General features: G+C 40.3%; 1 protein-coding gene across 1 annotated transcript in view; it reads right to left on the bottom strand.

Moving 5' to 3' along the window:
- Positions 1–1720: 1720 nt before the first annotated feature.
- The window catches only part of gpm6ab (glycoprotein M6Ab), a 136293-nt gene continuing 115075 nt past the window's right edge, over positions 1721–22938 (bottom strand). The window contains exons 6-7 of the mRNA XM_048594034.1: positions 20087–20152; positions 1721–4352 (exon numbers count right to left, since the gene is read on the bottom strand). Coding sequence (XP_048449991.1) covers positions 4200–4352; positions 20087–20152 — 219 coding nt within the window. The 3' untranslated portion in view covers positions 1721–4199. The remainder of the gene's footprint in view (positions 4353–20086; positions 20153–22938) is intronic.

The raw sequence follows: 22938 nt of genomic DNA, 5'->3' as shown, positions 1-22938 counted from the left end.
TCTGGCTTATTTCTAGATGCTACAACTCAGTGCAGATGTTGTCAAACACTGCTTTTTATCTTGAAAAGCACAAAGATATACAAATGCAAAAATATTTCAAATTATCTCTAAAGGACTTACGCAAAATCAAACTTTCCTTAAAATGACAGCATATTTATTCCAAATTTTAACCTCCTGTTTAGTCAATCAAATTCTTATGTAATCTCATGTTAATTCTATGGACCCTGAGCCTCTTACGATTGACATTTCATCTGCATTTTGCATTGTAAAGTTAACCTGTGAATAACATTGGTCATTTTTATGTCATTTGGCAGGGCAGAAAGTTGGATTATGGTATATGAATAAATCAGGAGATGCTACACGCTAAGTGTGCTTGGGAGGAAACAGTCACATTGAGCCAATGGTTCTCAGGGCTCTCTAGCACTTACAGCTTCCTTATATTATGTTTGAGCCTGTTATGGATTAATTGAGCGGGATTTGTTGCCAGGATGAGTCAATTATTCCCATTATTGGTGCATCACGTGATTACCAGCAATTCCTATGTTTCTGTACAGCACATTGTTTTCATCTGATTGTATAGTCAATATATCATGTAATTAAAAAATATGTTTCTGAATGGGGGCTGCTTTGTGTTGGTAACATGTCTTCTTATCTCCAGAACATCTGACAAATCTTAGGTCTTTCCCTGCTCTTTGCTATAAAGGTTGCGCATAAAATCGGCTGGTCAGATGTTGTGGAAATATTAGTAAGTATGGTCCCACTTATTACTAACTTGGCATTGAGGTAACCTTAAACAAAAGGCAGTCTGACTGCTCTGCCGATTGAAAAAATAGCCAGGCTGGTCCATTAGGGATAGTAAGAACTGGTGATGCTGGAGTCTGAGATAGCACAGTGTGGAGCTGGAGGAACGCAGCAGGTCAGGCGGCTTCAGAGGAGCAGGAATGCTGACATTTTGGGTCGGGACCCTTCTTCAGAAATTCAGAAGGGTCCCGACCCAAAACGTCAGCTTTCCTGCTCCTCTGATGCTGCCTGGCCTGCTGTGTTCCTCCAGCTCCACACTGGTTCATTAGGGAGAAGTGTTTCTGACACTGAGATTGGGTACCATTGCTGGAACATGGTAAAGAGTTTTTAACAGTTTATTTTACTTAGGTTACACCAGTTTTGAAAGCTTCATCTTTTGGAAGCCCAGTTAAGAATTCAAGAGCTCAGCACACAATTATCTGACTATGGTTGAAAAATCAGTGTGGGATTAGATTCTAGTTTTCCAGAATAAGTTTTGTCAGTGAGACTCCCCATAGGAATTACAGGAACAAGGCCTGTCTCATTCAACTTTTCACAATCCTGACAGTCACATGGTAACTCAACAACAGAGCCATTGACTAATCTTGGCAACCCCTAAACTGATCTACAAAAATGTACTTTGCTTGGCCTGGAAATTTTTGATGTTCGTAAAGAATAGGTCAAAAGTGGGAGATACTCTACTCCCTAACACTAACCTCCCTCATCTTGTTAACAACAAAGAAGATTTCTCACTTTTGCACGCACAGTCAAATGCATGCAAACACATGTAAACACACACACACATATGCACATGGATACATTTTAGCTATGGTGACTAATTATGTTCCACAAATGGCACCACCGAGTTGATCAAGAAATTGGCAAAATCTCCACAGAGGAACAAGTACACAAATTTATTTTTATTAATTAAATTGCAAGCATTTTCTTCCTACAGTCAAATAAAAGCCACTGTCAAGCTGTTGGCACATTCATGTACAAAAACAGATTAATTATACAGCCTGCTACAAAGCATTCTTTGTGAAAATACAAAGACTAGTACCAGAAAGCCAATAGCATTAAGTTATTACCGAATACAAGACATCATATATGAATCAAAGGACATAGATTAAATTGACACAACCTATAGATATCACATGAAAGGAATCCAACACTACAATAAAATGTTGTTGAAGAGAGTCGCAACATAATACTGGAAACATAGGCACCCTAATACTGCACACAGTACTGATACAGTAAGAGAGGCTACTGTTAAAACAAACTTGCCGTCAACTCTTGAGAAACTATTCTCATATCTAGTGTATAACCATGCTACGAATAACAACTACATCAAAGTTCTTAATCTAATACAGAAAACGCTTAGGAATTACCAAATGTTGCATGACTGTTACAGTATAAAGCGGATCTCAATTCCTTTAATGTCATTAAAAATGCACTTACGTCAGGAAACAGCTCACCATAGTCCACAATGGGTCCGAGGAATGGACCAAAAGAAAAACGAACTAGGATTTCACTTCCAAAAACACCGATGGAAATCTTGTTCAGGCTACATTGTTAAGGGAGACACCATACTGCGTACAAAGAGCAGTATCAATAGGCAATACAGAATAAAATCCAACACACCCATTTTGGTCCAGTTTTGATGGATTGCTCTCAATGACTTTTACATTACAAGTTTCACTGGCAGCTTTCTTCATTCATCCCTCATCTAAATATTTAACATCAACTTTTTGCCATGAGCAGCCAAAATGACGTTCACAATGAACAAAAAAATGTATTCCTTTATTGTCCCCAGCCACGTCAGAAACTACATATTTTACACTTTGAGTCTACTTTCACTCGACAAAGAATGCTTGATTAAACTGTCAAAGATTGGCCATTTAATCTGAAGCGGATATTTGTTGCCGGAACCAAATTGGGAACTGAAAGCATTATTTCCCTACTCTCACACCCCCTCCCCCCTTTAAATGTGAAGTATTCCAGTTAAAAGTTCTTGCAAAATGCAGTCGCTAAGCAAAGGTCCAGATGAAACAGAATGTGGGAGTGTGTGTCCTGTAGCAGTAAGCTCCTATGAAACAGGTTACGTTGCAGCAACGTGAACATTCATTATTTGTCCAGTCACTTCTCGAGGCCTTGATAGTGTCCTCAAAATGCCTCCTTTCCCCACAAGATCAAGGCCACTGAGAAGTAGCCCTCAATGGAAGATCAAGAAGTAGCTCAACTCCAACTTCTCAAGGGAATTGAGGGATGGAGAACAAACCTCTGACCTCGTCCTGTGAAAAAGTCTTTTTAAAAGAAAAGCTGGTGGAACCCAATTGCACTCAGCAAAGCAGGGATTGCCAAGATTTTAAGGAATCAAAGGAGGGGTAGACACACTCAGTCAACCTAAATAAAGGACTCTAAACCGTAAATTAATGGAATGACAGGATGAAATCTCCAAATACTATCAATTCAACCCACAATCTCACCTTGTTTAAAATGACCAACTGGAAGTACACAAGTAATCTGTCAACATTCAGAAATATGTTAATATTTCAAGTATAAACTTTTTTATTCAGTTTACTCCTGAAATCCAAGGAATTTTTGGATGATGCAATTTTCCAATTTGTATAGAGGCATTGGCATAATCATCAGGATATCAGGAGGTGGTGAAGGAGAGGGGCACTGAGCAGGACTGGAATAAAGAATGTTCCACAAATAGACAGGCATCGCTAGGACCTATGTGGGTTCCCAGAGCTACATTTTCTTAATGGAACTAAGTAGGAAAACTCAGGATGCAATGTAAAGAAAACTGATTATTAGGATCATCAGGTCACGAGAAATTCAAATAATCATCTGACATTCAGAAAATTTAAACAGGGAAAACAATGGCATGGAAATGACTACAGGTGGTTTGTAGCACATAAGTTATCATGGTGGTATCAAAATCTCCTCTTTAATCAAAGAAATAATCCATTAGAAAACTCCATTAAATGGGAAATAGAGGAATTTGATATGAGTGCTTTAAGCATTTATTTAATGAAATCAGCCACAGTGATTTCCCAACTTGAGCATAGATCTCTCTCTTTCCCTTTATATATGGTTCCATTAAAAATTTTCTATCAATAAAAATAAGAGAGAAGAATTATCTTTTTAAAAAATCACAAATATCAAAGTCTCATTTAAGAAAAAATGATCAGAAGGAACATTTCACAAACCCAATGGAATTTTGTTCGTGGAATGACGTTTGTCCTTTCTCCTAAATGGTGAGGCATTTGGATTTTTAAATCACTTTTTCAAAAAAAAATGTGTGGGCAAATCACATAGGAACTTACTGAACTGGTAACCAGGGTTGTGAGTCAGTTGTTAAGTTTTAGCCAGACACAAAGAAGTGACTGTTGCAAGTAAGGGGGAAGGACATTTTATGTATAGGCATTTAACCGCTCTTTCGAACGGGTAGAATGGATGTCATGCAACTCCTGCTCCTCCTTTGACTTGATATCCTCGTACTTTTGCATCCGACAAGCATCTTTCACGTAGGCCCAGTTGGCAGAGAGCACCATTAGGTAATGAACCTGCAGGATGAAACACAGCATGAGGTTTCTTGAGTAATAAGTAAGATCAGTGTCGGACATGGGTGATTATTCATCTGCGGACACAAATGTTCACACACAAAAACCTATACATAAGCACATACCTACCCTAACCTGCACAGAAAAATAAAATGATCAAGGGAACTGGGAGAGGAATTGACGGGCTGGGTCATTTTCCTTTGAAAAGACAGAAGATTGAACACAGATTTTAAAATGAAGATGGTTTTGAATTAATTGATACATGGGAATTTTTTTTCTCTAGTGGTGAAGAACATAATTAGCCATCATCAATATAAGATCAATACCAAGAAATACACTTGGGAAATCAGGAAGAATGTGTTCACTCAAAGAGTAGTGAGAATGTGGAACCTGCTTTAAGCACTCCTACTGTAGTAAATAGATACATTTATTGTGCAACTAAGGATAGTGAAGGAACGGCAATATATTTCCAAGTCAGGACGGTGAGCGGCTTCGAGGGGAACTTGCAGCTTCTGGGGTTCCCATGTATCTGCTGCCCTTGTCTTTTCAGATAGATGTGTTTGTGGGTTTGGAAGGTGCTGTCTAAGGACACTTGATGAATCTCTGCAGTGCACTTTGTAGGTTGGACACACTGTTGCTCTGAGTGTTGGTGGAGGGTGTGGATGTTTGTGGATGTGGTGCCAATCAAGTGTGTAACTTTGTCCTGGATAATGTCAAACTGCTTAGGTGTTGTTGAAGCTGCACCCATCCTGGGGTATATTCCATCACATTCCTGACTTCTGCCTAGTAGATGTTGGACAGGCTTTGGGGAACCAGGAAGTGAGTTATTAGCTGCAATGTTTGTAGGCTCTGACCTTCTCTTGTAACCATAGTATTAATATGGCTCATCCAGTTTAGTTTGTTGCCAAGGGTAATCACCAGGATGTTGATAGATCTCAACAACAATAAAAGAAAATAAAAGACTTAAACCAATGTCGAGGAAAAGCATGATTCTCCAAGTGGATATGTTGTTATGTTGACGTTTTAAGGATGTTGGTGAGAAATCTTTTGGTTTACTGTGTCCAGTTCTGATCATCCTGTTATAGGAAGGATATCACTAAGTTGGAGAGGGTTCAGTAGAGATTTACCAGTATGTTGCCAGGAATGGAGGATTTGAGTTATAAGGAGATGCAGGGACTTTTTCCACTGGAGCATGGGAGGTTGAGAGGTGATCTTATGGAGGTTTATAAAATTATGAGGGGTATAGATAAGGTGAATAGCAGGTGCATTCCCCTGGAGTTGGGGGAGGATTTCAAGACTAGGGTCATATTTTTAAGGTGGGAGGAAAAATATTTTAAAAAGACATGTGGGGCAACTGTTTTTACACAGAGAGTCGTTCATGTGTGGGATGAACTTCCTAGAATCCCTACAGTATGGAAACAAGCCATTCAGTCTAACAAATCCGCACTAACACCCTGGAGAGAATCCCAGACTCAACACCCACCCCCACCACCCCGATCCTATTCCTGGGACCCTGCATTTCCCAGGGCTAATCCGCCGAACTAACATATCCCTGGACACTGCAGAGGTTGGTTCCACTCTGTGAACTAAAACCAAAACACTCAAAGAGGAGCACTTTACCATATAAAAGGAATGTGAAAGATGGTATCACCTTTCAGCAACTTCAAATGGTTAAACAAAATAAATCGCTGACACTCACGTTAAAATCAACAAGTAACAATTTATTTATCTAACTCTAACAGTGAACAAATTAAGTAAACCTTTTACAAACACCTTCTAACCACTAACCGTTCCCAAATAAAACAAGATTCTAATGGTATGCTGTTCTAATAAATTCAAGTCCCACTTACAGAAAAAAAGATAAAATTTAATCTCTCGAAATTACAGCCTGGTTACATGTCTTCTGGAATGCTCTGTACCTTCTCCTTCTCCGAGGATGGTCTTGGAAATTCCTCAATGGCCTTCATTTCCACATTCCTCGGTGTCATCCGTCCGTGTCCGATGTTGTGCCCTAACGACGTCACTTCTGCTTTAGCAATTTCTGTTTTTTCCAAGTTTATGATCAACTTTGCCTTCTGTAGTCTCTCAAAGAACTCTGCCAAATGCACCATTTGATCTTTCCACGAATGGCTAAAGATCATTAAGTCATCTATGTAGACAGCACAATTAGTCAATCCTGCAACAACTCTGTTCATAAGCGTATGAAATGTGGCTGGTGCATTTTTCATTCCAAAGGGCATTACTTTAATTTAATATAGCCCATCTGGAGTTATAAATGCAGTTATAAAGGGGTTATAAAGGTATTTGCCAGTAACCACGAAGTAAGACCAACTTTGTGATATAAGTGGCTTGTCCTACTTTTTCCACACAGTCCTCCAGCCTTGGAATTGGGTATGAATCAGATTTGGTCACAGCGTTGACCTTCCGATCATCCATGCAGAATTGTTAAGTACCATCAGGTTTGCGAACCAACACGATTGGTGAACTCCACACGTTCTGATTCGTTTCTATGATGTCTTCTTGGAGCATCGCTTCTACTTTCTTCTGAACATGCACTGCTTTGAGAAGATTAAGCCTATTGGGGTGTCATTTTATCAGAACAGCATTTCCTATGTCAACCTCATATACTATAGCATTAGTCCTCCCTATTCTATTTCTACATAGGTCCTTTTAGGTCTGTAACAAGTCTTTCATTTCAGTTCAAGATAGTAGGAACTGCCGATGCTGGGGAAATCTTCAGAAGAAGGGTCCAGACCCGAAACATCAGCTTTCCTGCTCCTCTGATGCTGCCTGGCCTGCTGTGTTTATCCAGCTCTATACCTTGGTATTTCATTTCAGTTCTCTGTTCTTGGGACAGATACATAGAAAAACGAAACATAGAAGATAGGAGCAGGAGGAGGCCATTCAGCCCTTCAAAACTGCTCCACCATTCTTCACATTCATGGCTGATCGTCCAAATCAATAGCTTAATCCTGCTTTCTCCCCATAACCTTTGACCCCATTCACCCCAAGTGCTATATCTAGCTGCCTCTTGAATACATTCAATGTTTTGGCATCAATTACTTCCTGAGGTAATGAATTCCACAGACTCACGACAAATTACCAATCTCTCAGGCAATATTTCAGAAGGAGTGCAAATATTTTCATCTCTTACTATTAGAGACTGGCTAGCTCCCATATCTCTCAATGTTTTAACTTCTTTACCTACCCGCTCCATTCTACCTGATATAATATACCCACACACGTGAAGTCTTTGAAAAGCTCGGGTGCTATCTTACTATCCAGCCTGTGACTAGGTTGTGCATTCTCCTGCATCCCCTCGACTTGTGTTGGGATTTCCTTCACTACCTCAATTAATTCCACACATTTAGCTTCTTTTACCACATCCTTTTTCCTAGGGCCTTTCTTAAAGCAGCAGCACGCTGACTTTGTTTGTCCCACCTTTTTGCAGTGAAAACACCTGAGGCGTCTCAACTTTTTTCTCCCCTCTTGGGTTTTTTTTTCACACATGGTAAACTGTTCCCACTGTGATCTACTTTTTGTTTCTCATTGAAGGATCTCTCCCTTTCTCAATTTCTATCCCCCACGGAGTGTGTCAGAAGCTAGACTTCAAATTATGCACTAAAGCGTATTCATCCGCCATCTCTGCAGCTCTTCTCGCTGTTTTAACTTTCTGTTCCACAACATGAGTTCTTATCACTTCTGGAAGTGAGTTTTTAAACTCCTCCAGAGAATAATATCTCTCAGAGCCTCATATATCTTTGCCATCTTTAATGCTCTCATTCATCTATTGAAGTTGCTCTGTTTAATTCTTTCAAACTTGAGATAAGTCTGACTTGGTTCCTTTCTCATATTTCTGAACTGTTGTCTACATGCTTCTAGTATCAGTTTATAGGCACTCAAAATAGCCTGTTTTACTTCTTCATATTCTCCCGACACCTCCTCTGATAGTGCTGCAAACACCTCACTATGCCTGCCTACCAACTTGGCCTGAACTAATATTACCCACACAGTCTCTGGCCAATTCATTTGTTCAGCCAATTTCTCAAAGGAAATGAAAAAGGCTTCTACATCCTATTCATCGAATTTTGGTTATGTTTGGACATATTGTATATATATACCTACCAGGCCTTTGGCTATGATGGATTTGCTCATTATCATTATCGTCCTCACTAAGACTACATTCTATCTTCATCTCCATCCCTTTAAATTGACAATCCTGTTAAATTGCCAGCTTCTGAAGTTCAAATTTTCTCTCTTCCTCCCTTTCTTCTCTCTCTTTTTCTTTTTGTTTTGCAAGGACGATTCCTTCCTTTTCTCTTTCTCCTACTTTTAGTCGTAATTCAAACTGCTTCTGTTCCCTTTCTTTCTCTTCAGCTAGGAATCTTCTTCACCTTTCTTTTTCCTCTAACTCCAGTTGTCTCACTTGCAGTTTAATTTTTTTCTAACTCCACTGCACTTGACTGTTTCTCTGATGTACCTGAATGCTTGACTAACTCTGTTACAATTTCAGTTATTTCATTATCCCTATTTAAACCCAATTTTAGCATGTCTCCTAATTCTGAAAGTGTCACCTTTTTCTGTCTTTCTAAACTTTCTTGGCAAATTTGGCAAGCATCTTCGAGCCCCAGAATCTCTTTAGCAATGTTAAGAGCTGTTTCCCCATTTTTGATTTAACCAACAACAAGCTACTGAAGTTAAACAGATTTTTCCACTTCTCACTTAGTTTTATTTAAAGACCTAGGACACAAGCCCCCAAGTTTAAATCTGCTGGGACCTTTTGTATCCCAAATCTGTCCAGATCTGTCTAAATCTGTCGAAATCAGTTCAGATCCATCCATATAACATATCTGAGCACCCAATTTGTTATAAAGTGGAGGTTGACCCCCCCCCCGAGAACTAAAACTGAAACATCTAAATAAGAGCACCTCACCGTATAATCTATAAAAGGAGTGTGAAAAATGGGGTAATGCGTCTTTCAGCAACTTCGAGTGGATAAATAAAGTAAATCGCTGACACTGACTTTAAAATCAACAAGTAACAATTTATTTATCTAGCTCTAACAGTGAACAAATTAACTAAACTATTGACGAACCGAATAAACCCATTTAAGCTGTCAACCATTCCCAAATAAAACAAGATTCTATTGGTATGCTCTTCCAATAAATATAAATCCCACATATATGTAAAAACAAATAGAATTTAGTCTCTTAAAATTACAGCCAGGTTACATGTCTTCCAGAATGTTTTGTGCCTTCTCTGTCAATTCTTCCAACAGGAATGCCTTCTCCGTCGGTTCTTCAGTCAGGAATAAATTTAACATTACAATTATTCTCTCTTCATTCTGAGTTCTCCTCGTGATCAATAAGAATGTATTCCAACCTCTCTCGGTACTGATCTCACATTGATGTCTAATAACTTGTGCACACGGTGAAACTGACATTAATTATTAACTCCTGATGTAATTGTCAGGAGGTGACACTCAAGATGTCAACACCAGTCACACAAGCTATGAAGGATTTCAGTGAAAGGTGGAGAGAGATCAACAATTGGTACCATTAAAAACAAGTCTGCTTGCAGTTGTGTGTAAAGCCTTGACTTTTGCCTTCTACCTGACTGCCTTACAGCAACGACTGACATTAATGAACGAGTCCTACTCATCAACAGTGGTCACAACAGTAAGCATCAGCTTGTCTAACAAATTGATGTACACATGAATTAGGAACAAGTGAAGTGTGCTGCCTGGCTTTAACATCTGGAAAATGCTGGGTAATACCTACCACCGTAAGCTTGGCTGGAATTGATATGACTAATATTCCCATTAATGACACAAACCCAGATCCGATGGTACATCTATAATGCTGATTACCATTATTGAATTGAGCTGGGGCAACGCTATGCAGCCTCCTTGCACTCTCACACACACTTTGACCATTGACATATGGGAGTCCAGACAAAGCAGGATCCCATGGCTGATTTCGTCTTCCATTTTCTGAAGTTGGGAAGCATCAGGACTGTTCCCAACGAAGGCACTGCGATGCCCACCCAGGCACTCAGTCACACCAACTCCCTTGCTGCCTTCAAGATGGTGACAAGGAACCGAACATCTTGCAGACTGAGACTGATATCTGTTTTCTCATCATGGCTGGCTGGTCTAATACAAAACCAGATTAATCCCTCAATGTGGACCTGACCCCCCTCTGGCTTTGTTCAGGCGGTGCAATTGCATCAGGAAGCACAGACCCACTGGAGTAGAGGCGAAGGGGTGAGGGGTATGGGAGAGGGCTGGAAACTAATGTGAAGTCAGTAAATGTGTGTTTTATAAAGTCTTGAGATGTAAATTTCAGTGAAAATTATCAATGTTGGAGGATCAAGGCTCTTTATACTGAAAGTTAGACAGCCCACATTTCCTGGAGATTTTGGCAAATTCATCATTCGACAACTCCAAATCTGCCATATTACTTTTTTCGCTGAATTTAATCCAACCTTACCCTCTGTTACTGTACGGGTCCTCATTTAACAAAGAGCTGACTTATGAAAGCTTATACTTATGACTGTGAGGCCATACAGGGATGTGTCACTTTAAAGAGATGACATAAAATCATTTGTCTCTCACTTACAAATGGCTGCTTTAGATTGTCCTGCGTTGTGTTCTGACTTGTGTACTTGCAAATTGACTCCAGAATAGAACCTGCTCTCAACCTGGGGACTGCCTGTATTTGGCTTTAGAGCAGCTAACCATCCTCAGAAGCTGAATACTAATTGCAGTGCTCAGCCTTTTCAGAGCATGCTTAGGCAGTAACTGTGTATGGGACTTTAGTTATATCAGGTCAGACCAGGCAAGAATAACAGGTTTCCTTCACCGCAGGATGGCAGTGAATCACTTCCTATTTTTATGAAAACCCAGCAATTTCATGATCACTTTTCCTGGGACCAGTTTTGTAAATTATTTCCAGTTTCTTAACCGTCAGATTCAAATTCTCAAACTCATCAGGGATTTCAGCTTCTGCTCACTTTGATTATCGTCTCTTTGCTGAATTACTATTCCATAAGCCCATAAGGTGTCGGAGCAGTAGATCATTCAGCCCATCGAGATTGATTCTCCATTCGGTGCGATCATGGCTAATCTGATAATCCACAACTCCACTTTTCTGCCTTTTCCCATAAACCTTGATTTACTTACTGATTAAAAATATGTCTGCTGAAATATCCATTACAGAAACCACCTACTTCACCTTTGGTATTGCTGTGAGAAGACACATGGTCTCGAGTCTTTTAATCTTACTCTAATTGCAAGAACACCAAATCTCATTGTGATTCTATCTTGATGAGCAAAATTTAAAACAAAATTTCACTGACCTGACTCTTTTTTTTCCAACAATACTCAAGTTCTGTATTACCAAGAGGCTCTTTGTATAACCAAGGTGGTGGTTTAGTGGTAATGCCTCAGGAGCAGTGAGCAAGAACACCAGCTTTTTTGTTCTGGGAGTGTTTGTTCAAATTCCACCATGGCAGATGGTGAAACTTGAATTCAATAATTAAAGAATCTGGCCCTGATAGCTGGTCCAGTAGTGACCAAGTGAATGTTCACCTGTAATTCAAAAGGAATGGACTATAAGTGTAGGGAGGTTTTACTAAACCTATACGAAGCACTAGTCAGACCCGACTTGTGAATGGCTTTGGTCCCCTTATCATAGAACCCCTACAGTGTGGAAGCAGGCCATTCAGCCCATCAAGACTGCACTGACCCTCCGAAGACCGTCGCACTCAGACCCACCCCATCCCTGTAACCCTACAATACCCATGGCTAATCCGCCTAGACTGCAGATCCCAAGACACTATGGGCAATTTTGCATGACCAATTCACCTAACCTGTGCATCTTTAGACTGTGGGAGGAAACCAGAGCACCCAAAGGAAACCCATGCGGAGAGAATGTGTAAACTCCACACAGACAGTCACCCGAGGCTAGAATCAAACCTGGGTCACTGGCATTGTGAGGCAGCAGCGCTAACCACTGAGCCACCATGTTGCCCTTATCTAAGGAAAGATATCCTGGCTGTTGGATGCATTCCACAGAAGCTTCACTAGCTTGTTCCTGAGTGTGAAGTAACTGCCTTATGAGGACAGGTTAGGTATGTTGGGCCTGTATTCATGTGATTTGAGAAGAATGAGAGGTGACCTTATAGAAATGTACAAGATTCTGAGGAGACTTGAAAGGATAGATAAGGAAAGTGAGTTTTTCCATGTGGATGAGTGTAGGACCAGAGAGCATAATTTCAGAGTGAGACATCCCTAATTTATGAGAGATGAGTAGGAATTTCTGAATCTGTGGGATTCTTTACCACAGAGGACTATAGTGATTGGGTCTCCAAGGATTGCACAACTGGTCAATTGAGCTGTTTTTATGGAGTTTCTGCCAATCTCCTACTGACATTATGGTGAACAATCAGAGAAATAGCCAAAGGAAACATTAAACCTACTTCTGTTTTGCTTTAGCTTCTCCTTCGACATCTCTGTCTTGTCCACGCACACATTTATTTTCCATTCTTTGCATTTAATAAGCACGTTGTTTCACACGGGAAGAGGACGAAAAGCAGATTTGATATTTGGCAGTCTGTGTCTGCAACTGTCACCGTAGCAACTGACAGGCCACAATCACTTCCACTTCAACCAATAAGAAATAATAAATTCAGGCAAATATTTTCTCTGAGAACTGGCCTGTCTAAGAGACAGGGAGAATTGATGATGGCTACCATTAGACATCATACATTATAGGTCATTCAGGAATTCAAGTTTCAGTCCAGTCACTATCTTGATACTGGGCATATCTTTAAAAGTAAACTCTTCAGAACCTGTACTGAGTAATGACAATGGCAGGCTCACTGCTGTGATGTGAATAATTGGGGACATCCCTTGACTTCAGACCTGTCCATGCTTTCAGCAAAGATGGGGATCACATCTAAATATATTGACAGAAAATCAAAGAGAGATGGAGGAGGTTCCTAACTGATAATAAGTTGAACTTATGGTAACAATGCTGCGCCAGGGGAATGTGCACTTCTTTGTTATTTATTCATGGCATACGCGCATCATTGTCTTGGCCAACTTTTATTGCCCCGAATAGGTATCAGTGAGCTGCTTCCTTAAACTGCTCCAGTCCACATGTTGTAGGTAGAACTCCCTCCCTACTTGCATTGTTAGTCTTGTTAGAAGTCAGCTCACCACCACATTCTCAAGGGCTACGAGAGATGGGCAACAAATGCCAGGCAATGATGCCCTCTTCCTACCAATGAATTTAAAAAAAGGAATCAAAGATTATCAGGAGCAGGTTGAACTGCAGAATTTGAAACACAAATAGATCATCCATGTTCTTATTGAAAGGTGGATAATGTTCAAGGGGCCACATAGCCTACTTCTGTTATTTGTTCATGTGTGCTTTGAGGCATCATTGCTACTGAAATGTGGCAGAGGTGAGAACATATTGGCATATTAGCAAGCTTGCGTAGACAGCAAAACAATGACAACCAGACACTCTGTCTTTTGTGAAGTTTGGTTAAGGGATAAATATTGACCAGGACATGAAGAAGAATCTCTATGCTCTTGTCTGCAAAACTAAGGTCCCGGATCTGAAAGCTGCTTCAGGTTTACAGGCAATTTGCAGAGATTTGGGTCCCCAGATTTGGGTCAGTGACAGTACCACCATCTCTTTTCCATGAGAATTCTGCATTATCGATAATACTCAATGACTTGATGCATACCCTCTCTATGCAATTTATAGTCTAGCAAGATATTTTCAACCCGATGAATTTGGTTATTCTGTGAGTGCTCCGCAAAGCTTAAAGCAGATTGTGGATCCCTGCATCTTTAAGCAGAAATGAAGATCACTGAAGCATTTCCCCGCAGTGCTGGAACATTCACATACTTCATCCTCACTCTTTACTTACACTTTGTTTGGCAGGATTTTTATTCAGTTGGGAAGCTGTGTTGATATATAGGTGCTTTTAATCTGTTGTACGTAGCATTTAAGGAATTTCCTGCACAGAACTTTGTGATAACATCGCTACCGAACATCTGCTTGTCCAAGACACAAAGATTTGCAGGTATTATTGTACAAACACATGGAAATCAGCTGAGCAAAGAGCCAAGGATATGTTATCCAATGTGGCTTTTTTTCATGGCAGTAATAAGTGCTGCCTTTATTGGGTAGATTCTTCTCTTAGTCTTTGTTAGGGTGCTAGTTCCTGCTTTCACCTCAGTGAGTATTATGGGATGTTTCATGTTTCTTTTGGTGTCCTATGTAGTTAAGGTAACAAGGAAGGCATAGAAGATACTTCCCCTTTTTTGTCAAAGCCTAGACTATTCAAAATTTGAAAGACACCATAGACTGCTCTCTAATGAAAGAGAGACAAAACCAGTGAGGAGTCATAGAATCATAGAGTTGTACAGCACAGAGACAGACCCTCCAATCCAACTCCTCTACGCTGACCAGATATTCTAAATTATCTTGTCTCATTCACCACCATTTGACCCATACAGTCTAAACCCTTCCTATTCATGTACCCATCTCGATGCCTTTTAAATGATGTATTTGTACCAACCTCCATCACATGACGAGAACATTCTTAGCTTAAGATGGAAGTTAATGTTTAGTGAGTGGAAGTCTCTACTAAGCCTTGTGGGCAAAGGGGTGTTGTCTAAATGTAAAATATGGCCAGAATAATTTCAAGACTTGTGTACAATCCTCTGTTATTATGCTTGCTAAATAACATAGTTAGCATTTATCTAAGATAATTTAATGCAAAGTATAATTATTTTTGCGCACATCATTGGGCCTTTTGCAAATGTGACTATGCTTTCTTGACAGCAACGGTCTTTGTCCACATGCCACCTTCCCAGTCTCAGCCATTATGTGAAGGGTGACATAGGGCAAGGGAACCAAAATATTACCAGCCTGAAAAAAGAGGTTTGAAACATTAAATACCAAAGTGACTTGGCAGCTTGTGCACCTGGTGGAGCGGATCAAGTCCTTTGACAACTGGGATCAGGGTCAGCAACAGCCTGATTGCACAGTGTGAATTATGATGCACAATCTAATCCTGCTGTGAAAGTGTCATCTAGCAAGCAACTGGCAGAAGAAAGATTACTGCATGGGTACATCTTGAGAAAAATAGCTTCAGCCATGCGTGAGCGTCGTTGATTATCACTCACAAATCTTCACTGCCAGAAAACCCACAGCATTGTGAGATTGAAGGTATTAAAAATAAATAAATGCTTACCATTCAGCTGCTGTTCGAAATGTACGGTAGCAACACAATGGTACTATAGTTGACTACATTGCATGTCGCAGAGTCTCCTCCTTGTGCAATGTGATTATTATTATTGTCTGCACTCAAATCAGAATTCCTGCACCTCTTGATGGGAGCATCATGGGATCATTGAATAAAGCTGCACAGCAGTCAGTCTGTCGGCTTATTGTGATATGCCAGCTCTTTCAAAACCTAAACCTGCTCTCAACCCCCTGTAAAGACTTCACATCCTTGAAAGAACATTTAACTATTTTCTGTAAAGGTCTGGTTTTATTTACACTATTTTAAAAGTTGTTCTCAGCACAAGTGCATTTTTGAAAAGATCAGGATTTATTGCCTATTGTTAAGTGGCTTTGTGTAATTTAAAGGGGAGGTGATGGCCTAGTGATATTATCACTGGACTGTTAATCCAGAGACTCAGGTAAGGTTCTGTGGACCTGAGCTGGAATTCCACCATGGCAGATGGTGGAATTTGAATTCGATAAAAATCAGGAGTTGGAAGTCGTGATGACCACGAGAAACCTATCTGGTTCGTTAATGTCCTTTAAGGAAGGACACTGCCATCCATCCCTATTCTAGTCTACATGTGATTCCAGGCACAGAGTAATGTGGTAGACTTTTAACTGCCTATGGGCAATTAGGGATGGGCAAAAATGCTGGCGTAGCCAGTGACACCCTCATCTTGTGAATGAATTAAAAAATAAGCTTTGTTGGGCCACTTCAGATGTTAGTCCAGAGTCAGTCACCTTGATCTGGGGTAGAAGTTATTCATTTTTTTAATATATTTGTTCGTGAAATGTGAGTGTTGCTGGCTAGGACATCATTTATTGCCCAGAAAGCAGGTAAGAGTTAATCACATTGCTGCGAGTCTGGAGCCAGACCAAGTAAGGATGACAGATTTCCATCCCTCAAGAGCATTGGTTGACTGAGTAGGTAAGGGTGTCAGATTTTCTCCATCAGATAAATTACTGAATCAGCAGGATTCTATTTTTAACAGCAATCCACAGCTCCATGGTTACTTCTACTAAAAGCCAGTATTTTAAATCATTATCCATGTACTTTTTAAAAAATTAATAAAGATGCAAGCTTAAATTGTGAAACTTCCATGGCAGGGTACAGCTGTGGATTAGCAGTCCTGTTAACTGTGCTGAACCTAGCTCTTTTGGAGAAGGGAAGAGGTGGGATGGGGACCATGAGGTGAGGAGCAAAGGAGGTAGATCAGCTACAGGATACTCAAATATTATGCCTGTTAAAATCGGAATTTACAGTCATGTATGTGATAACCGAATGACACCTGAAACAGCTTTCCGTTTGATGACTCCAAAGGCTTGGTGCCAGCCTGAAACCCATAGATATGCATCAAACTTTATTTTAACTGTCACGTTGTGAACAGGCTCTCTCGATAAACCAGCAGAAGTTGTATACCTGAAATACTGGAAATTTGCTGTATTATCAAGATCTCTGTGATGTCCAAGTAGTCAGTTAAGCGTGTAAGTGAGAAGGCTCTCTGCCAGGATGCTTCATTTAAGACAAAGTTGCATTATTATTTAAGTGATTTATGCTGTAAATAAAGTACAACAGTGGGGTGTATATCCCCTACATCACATTTCTACTACTTAGTGTGTTTTTATATTGATTACATGGGCCTCTTGATAATTTGGAATATTTGATCAATCAGCACATTCCTGGTCCTATAGGTGCCAAATAGTGATAAGTTAACTGTTTAATATTAGAAATGCATGAAAAATTGCAATGATGAGAAAGAAAAGTAAATAACTTTGATTTATTTTTGCTGTGCTTGAAACATTAGAAGACCTCTCTGACCAAACAAGTTGTAGAAGACTTGGTTGCATCATAGTCATCAGTAAAGGCTCTAGAGGAATCAAGTTAGCCAGGAAGGAGCTGAAGAAAGGGCTTAGGAGAGCTATAAGGGGGCATGAGAAAACCTTGGCAGACAGGATCAAGGAAAACTCCAAGGCTTTTTACACATGTGTGAGGAATAAGAAAATGACCAGAGAAAGGGGAGGGCCGTACAAGGATTGTAAAGGGAATTTGTGCACGGACCCTAAAGAGATAGGAGAGGTCTGGAATGAATACTTTTCTTCAGTATTCACAACTGAGAGGGACCTAGTTGTAGAGGAGGACAATGTGAGACAGGCTGGTAGGCTAGAGGAGGTGGATGTTAGTAGGGAAGATGTACTTGGAAGTTTGAGGAAGTTGAAGATAGATAAGTCCCCTGGGCCTGATGGGATTTATCCAAGGATTCTATGGAAAACGAGGGAAGAGATCGCAGGGCCTTTGGCGATGATCTTTTCATCCTCATTGTCCACGGGTACAGTGCTGGAAGATTGGAGAGAGGCAAACGTCATTCCCTTGTTCAAAAAAGAAATAGGGATAACCCCGGAAATTACAGGCCAGTTAGTCTTACTTCAGTGATGGGCAAATTATTGGAAAGGGCTCTGAGAGATAGGATTTATGATCACTTGGATAGGCACAGTTTGATTCGTGATAGTCAGCATGGATTTGTGAGGGGTAGATCATGCCTCACAAACCTTATTGAATTCTTTGAAGAGGTGACCAAACACGTAGATGAAGGTAGAGCAGTGGATGTGGTATACATGGATTTAAGTAAGGCATTTGATAAGGTTCCCCATGGTAGACTCATGCAGAAAGTAAGGAGGCATGGGATGGGGGAAAAAATGTGGCAGATTGGATTCAGAATTGGCTGACCCTTAGAAGACAAAGGGTGGTAATGGACGGAAAATATTCCACATGGTGCTCAGTTACGAGTGGTGTACCACAAGGATCTGTTCTGGGTCCTCTTCTATTTGTGATTTTTGTAAATGATTTGGATGTAGGAGTGGCAGGGTGGATTAGTAAGTTCGCAGACGATACGAAGGTGGGTCGAGTTGTGGATAGTGCGGAGTGCTGTTCTAGGTTACAAAGGGACATTGATAGGATGCAGAGCTGGGCTGAGAAGTGGCAGATGGAGTTTAACCCTGAAAAGTGTGAGGTGATTCATTTTGGAAGGACAAACTTGAAAGCAGAATACAGGGTTAATGGAAAGATTCTTGGCAGTGTGGAGGATCAGAGGGATCTTGGAGTTCATGTCCACAGTTCCCTGAAAGCTGCCACCCAGGTGGATAGAGTTGTTAAGAAGGCGTATGGTGTGTTAGCTTTCATTAATAGAGGGATTGATTTCAAGAGCTGTGAAGTTATGCTCCAGCTATACAAAAGCCTGGTTCGGCCACATCTAGAGTATTGTGTCCAGTTCTGGTTGCCTCATTACAGGAAAGATGTGGAAGTGTTGGAAAAGGTGTAGAGGAGATTTACCAGGATGTTGCCTGGAATGGAGGGAAGGTCTTACGAGGAAAGATTGAGACAGTTAGGGCGTTTCTCTTTAGAACGACGAAGGATGAGAGGTGACTTGATAGAGGTGTACAAAATAATCAGAGGTATAGATAGAGTGGACAGTCGGAGACTTTTTCCTTGGGTGGAGGTAGCTATTATGAGGGGTCATAGTTTTAAAGTAAGTGGAGGTAGATATAGGGGAGATGTCAGATGTAGGTTCTTTACTCAGAGAGTGGTCGGGGTGTGGAATGCATTGCCGGAGAGGGTAGTGGAGTCAGCCTCATTAGGGGGATTTAAGCGGCTATTAGATAGGCATACGGATGATAGTATAACGTAGCGGTGGAGGTTAGATAGGCCTTAGGTTTAGGGCAAAAGTTCGGCACAACATCGTGGGCCGAAGGGCCTGTACTGTGCTATACTGTTCTATGTTCTATAAGTTGCCATTTTCAAACAACATGTGCAGAATTTAATACCAGTTTTTTTCTGTGCAACAATGTATAAACATGTAACCCACTTACGGACAAGATTCCTCAACTATTCAAGTCACCTAATTGGTTACCATCCAGATATAAGTATAAATACAAAGAAAGCTCCAAGTTGCATTTCTCCTAAACAAAGCAACGCAATTCTGCCTAGAAATGTCCTCCTTTAATTCCAAGGTGGGTTCAGGTAAAATTTATTGCATGTCCAATACTGCTGATTTGAGCCTTGCTGGTAAATAACTGCTGAAAGAAAGAAACTCCAGCTGCTACCCCTGAGATTGTCTTCTGTGACACAGAATCAAACCTCACATTGTCAAAGTCAATAAGTTTATCCCACAGTCAAAAAAAACAATCCTGTGTCACTATCCATTGCTCTTGTAAATCCAGTTACTGGGGATTTATGTCTGTCTCCATTGGAAAATAAATACACCTTTTCAAACATTTCTTATTGATTTGACTTCATTCACACTCGAGGTTATGTCGATATTTGTGGGCTAACACAGCTCTAATGAGGTGAACTAAGGTCTTTATTGTACCCTTCAACGTGCAGGTTATGCCACATCTAAAGGCTGACAGTGGTCTCAGTTTTTCACTCACCATAGCAATGACTGCTGCTCCTGCTCCAGCCAGTGCCACAATGAACAAATGGAATGTCATGTTCAACTAGGAGAAAATAATGAAATAGCGTGAGATATTCAAACAGGAAATCAAAAACCTGGTGAAAACATAACCAAGATTGCCACACTTCCAACTCATCGAACTATATAATCAAATGTAATTGGCAATATAACCAGCCAATATAAGCATACACCTGTCCCACCCTGGCTATATGCTCTTCCACCCTCTTATCGAAAGACCGTTATGTTTTTTAGCTTTATTTTTTATTTTCCTCACTTATACTATGTATATCTGTGATGAAGTGTGACATTTTTTCTTTATTTTCTCTACTTTTTGTATCTAAGATTTGTACCTAAGTACTTTGAACCTAAGATGGCCCTATGTGTTGGCGACATTGTACACCTTTCACTGCTCCTGTTTTTTGTAACTTGAGTACAGGTGACAATAAATCTAATTCTAACTCTAATTCTTCAGTTGGGCAGAAAAAACAAAAGTTTGAAAACACGGGCCAACAGATTCGAGTACAGCTTCTTCCCCACTGTTATCAGACTTCCAAATGGACCTCTCAAAGTTGATCTCTTGCTGCACCTTCTCTGCAGCTGGAACTATTCTGCATTCTGTTTGATTACTCTAATGACCTAATGTATGATATAATCTTGCTGAATAGCATGCAAAGCAATATTTTCACAGTATTTCTGTACATGTAACAATAATAAATCAATTCAAATCATTATTAGCTCAATTTGCTTCATTAAACAAGGTGATGTAACAGCGATTTAACAATAGGGAAGTTATAGAAACACTGCGAGCCATATCACTTTATAGAATTTCAACACTCACTTAGCTTGCCAACCCAGACTTAATCTCAGTTATTCAAAACATAATTGGTACTGTCTTGACTGTCCTGCTCTTTTGCTGCCAACCCAGGTTTGACTCCCCGGGAGTGGGACAGCTCGGTTGGCTGGACAGTTGGTGAATAATGCTAACAGAATGGCTTCAACTCCCACATCAACTGAGGTCACCATAGAAGTCCTGACCTTGCCCCTCACTTGAGGCAAGGTGATCCTTAGGTTATATTCACCACCAGTTGACTCTGCCTAATGAGAGAGAGCAGCTCTATGGTTACTTTATACTTTTGAAATTAATATGCACAATTTAGCATCTTTTGACAGGCTCATCAAGGAACTTGCATTGGCTCAAAATGAGCAGTAACCCCAATTTTCCATCCCCCTCTCCCATCGACTGCTCCAAACCTTTAACAAAGACAGAAATGGCTTGAAAAACTCAGTAGGTCTGGCAGCATCTCTAAAGAGAAATCAGAGTTAATGTTTCAGGTCCGATGACACTTCCCCAAACCTTTTGGCATCTGATTCCAGGGTAATGGAACAGAAGTGACATTCCAACAGGTAGGAGCATAATTCCAGGTTTATGAGCTGTAGGCAGGGTATTTGGCAGCGGCAGGTATGGGTTTGGATCTTCTGAGCATTTTCCAACCTCACGTAAAGTACTTTCAAGTGTTTTCTCATCTTGAATTGATCCCAGAAGTTGTGTTTAGAAAAAGATGAAAAGCAACCTTTCAGCAGATATCTTTGTAATAACTCAATTCCACAGCAGCTGTAGAGAAATGTCATGCTGGCTTTCACTGAGAATAGACTGCATGTAGCAGACTCTTTTGAATGGCTTTTACTGGGAAACATCAATGCTTCAGATTTCACTCTACTTACAGACTTGCTCAGTTCACAGCTCTTAGTTAGTGTGCCTATTAACAACTTGGAGAATGTGAGAATGTAAGATAGGAGTAGGACATACAGCCCTTCAAGGCTGTTATGTTAATCCATAAGCTCATGGCTGACCTGCAACCTAACTCCACAACCAACTCTTTGGCCCATTATCCACTGGAAATAAGGCTAACAAAACTATCAAGCACAGTTCTACAATTATCAATTGATTTCCATTAATTGCTATTTGCAGAAGAAAGCTCTGAACAACCATCACAGTTTGTTGTGTGAAAATAATTCCTATATTCCTTCCTGTAAGACTGGACACTATTCTGCACACCATCCCACCCCCACCCCCCAGTCCTAGGCTCCATTACAAAATGGAAATAGGCTTTCTCTATTTATCTTAGCTGTGCCCTTCCATATCTCAAAATCAATCAAATTACCTCGGACATTCCAAATTACACAATCACACAATAATAGTTTGTATAATATTGCCTTGTAACTTATCTATTGTATTCCAGGTATCATTCCAGCAAACCTATGCTGCACCCCCTTCAAAACAAATATACCCGTCCTAATATGAATTCCCAGAACTACTCACAGCACTTCAGGTTAGATTATACAGCGCTCTAGGCAGCTGAGTCATGACTTCTACCCCGTCCTGATCAAATCCTCTCGATACAAAGATCGGCATTCCGTTCGGTTCTATGAATACTTTCTGAATCTTTTAATCACATTGCAATATTCTATGCACACGGACACCCAAATCACTGATCCCGCTTGCTGTTTTTAACATTTTATCATTTAGAATGTGTTCTACCATGTTTACGTTCAAAGTGGATGATCTCGTTATATTGAGATCATTTTCAACAATTTTGATCACTTTCCTGAATCTAGCACTTTCTACATTTTTCTTTGCTCCCAGCTATAAAGCTAACATTAACCTATCTATATGTTATCAGCAAATTTGGAATGTGGCTTTCAATCCCATAATTTAAGCTGATAATAAATGTGGTGAATGTTGAGGCCCATGCCATTCACTGCTGATTATGTCACTGTCAATTAATGTAACTGCCCATGATCTCCACCCTCTGTGTCCTGCCACTCAAC

This window comes from Rhincodon typus, chromosome 3 (genome assembly GCF_021869965.1).
Source record: "Rhincodon typus isolate 14 chromosome 3, sRhiTyp1.1, whole genome shotgun sequence".
Lineage (NCBI taxonomy): Eukaryota > Metazoa > Chordata > Chondrichthyes > Orectolobiformes > Rhincodontidae > Rhincodon > Rhincodon typus.
This window is presented reverse-complemented; position numbering and strand designations above follow the sequence as displayed.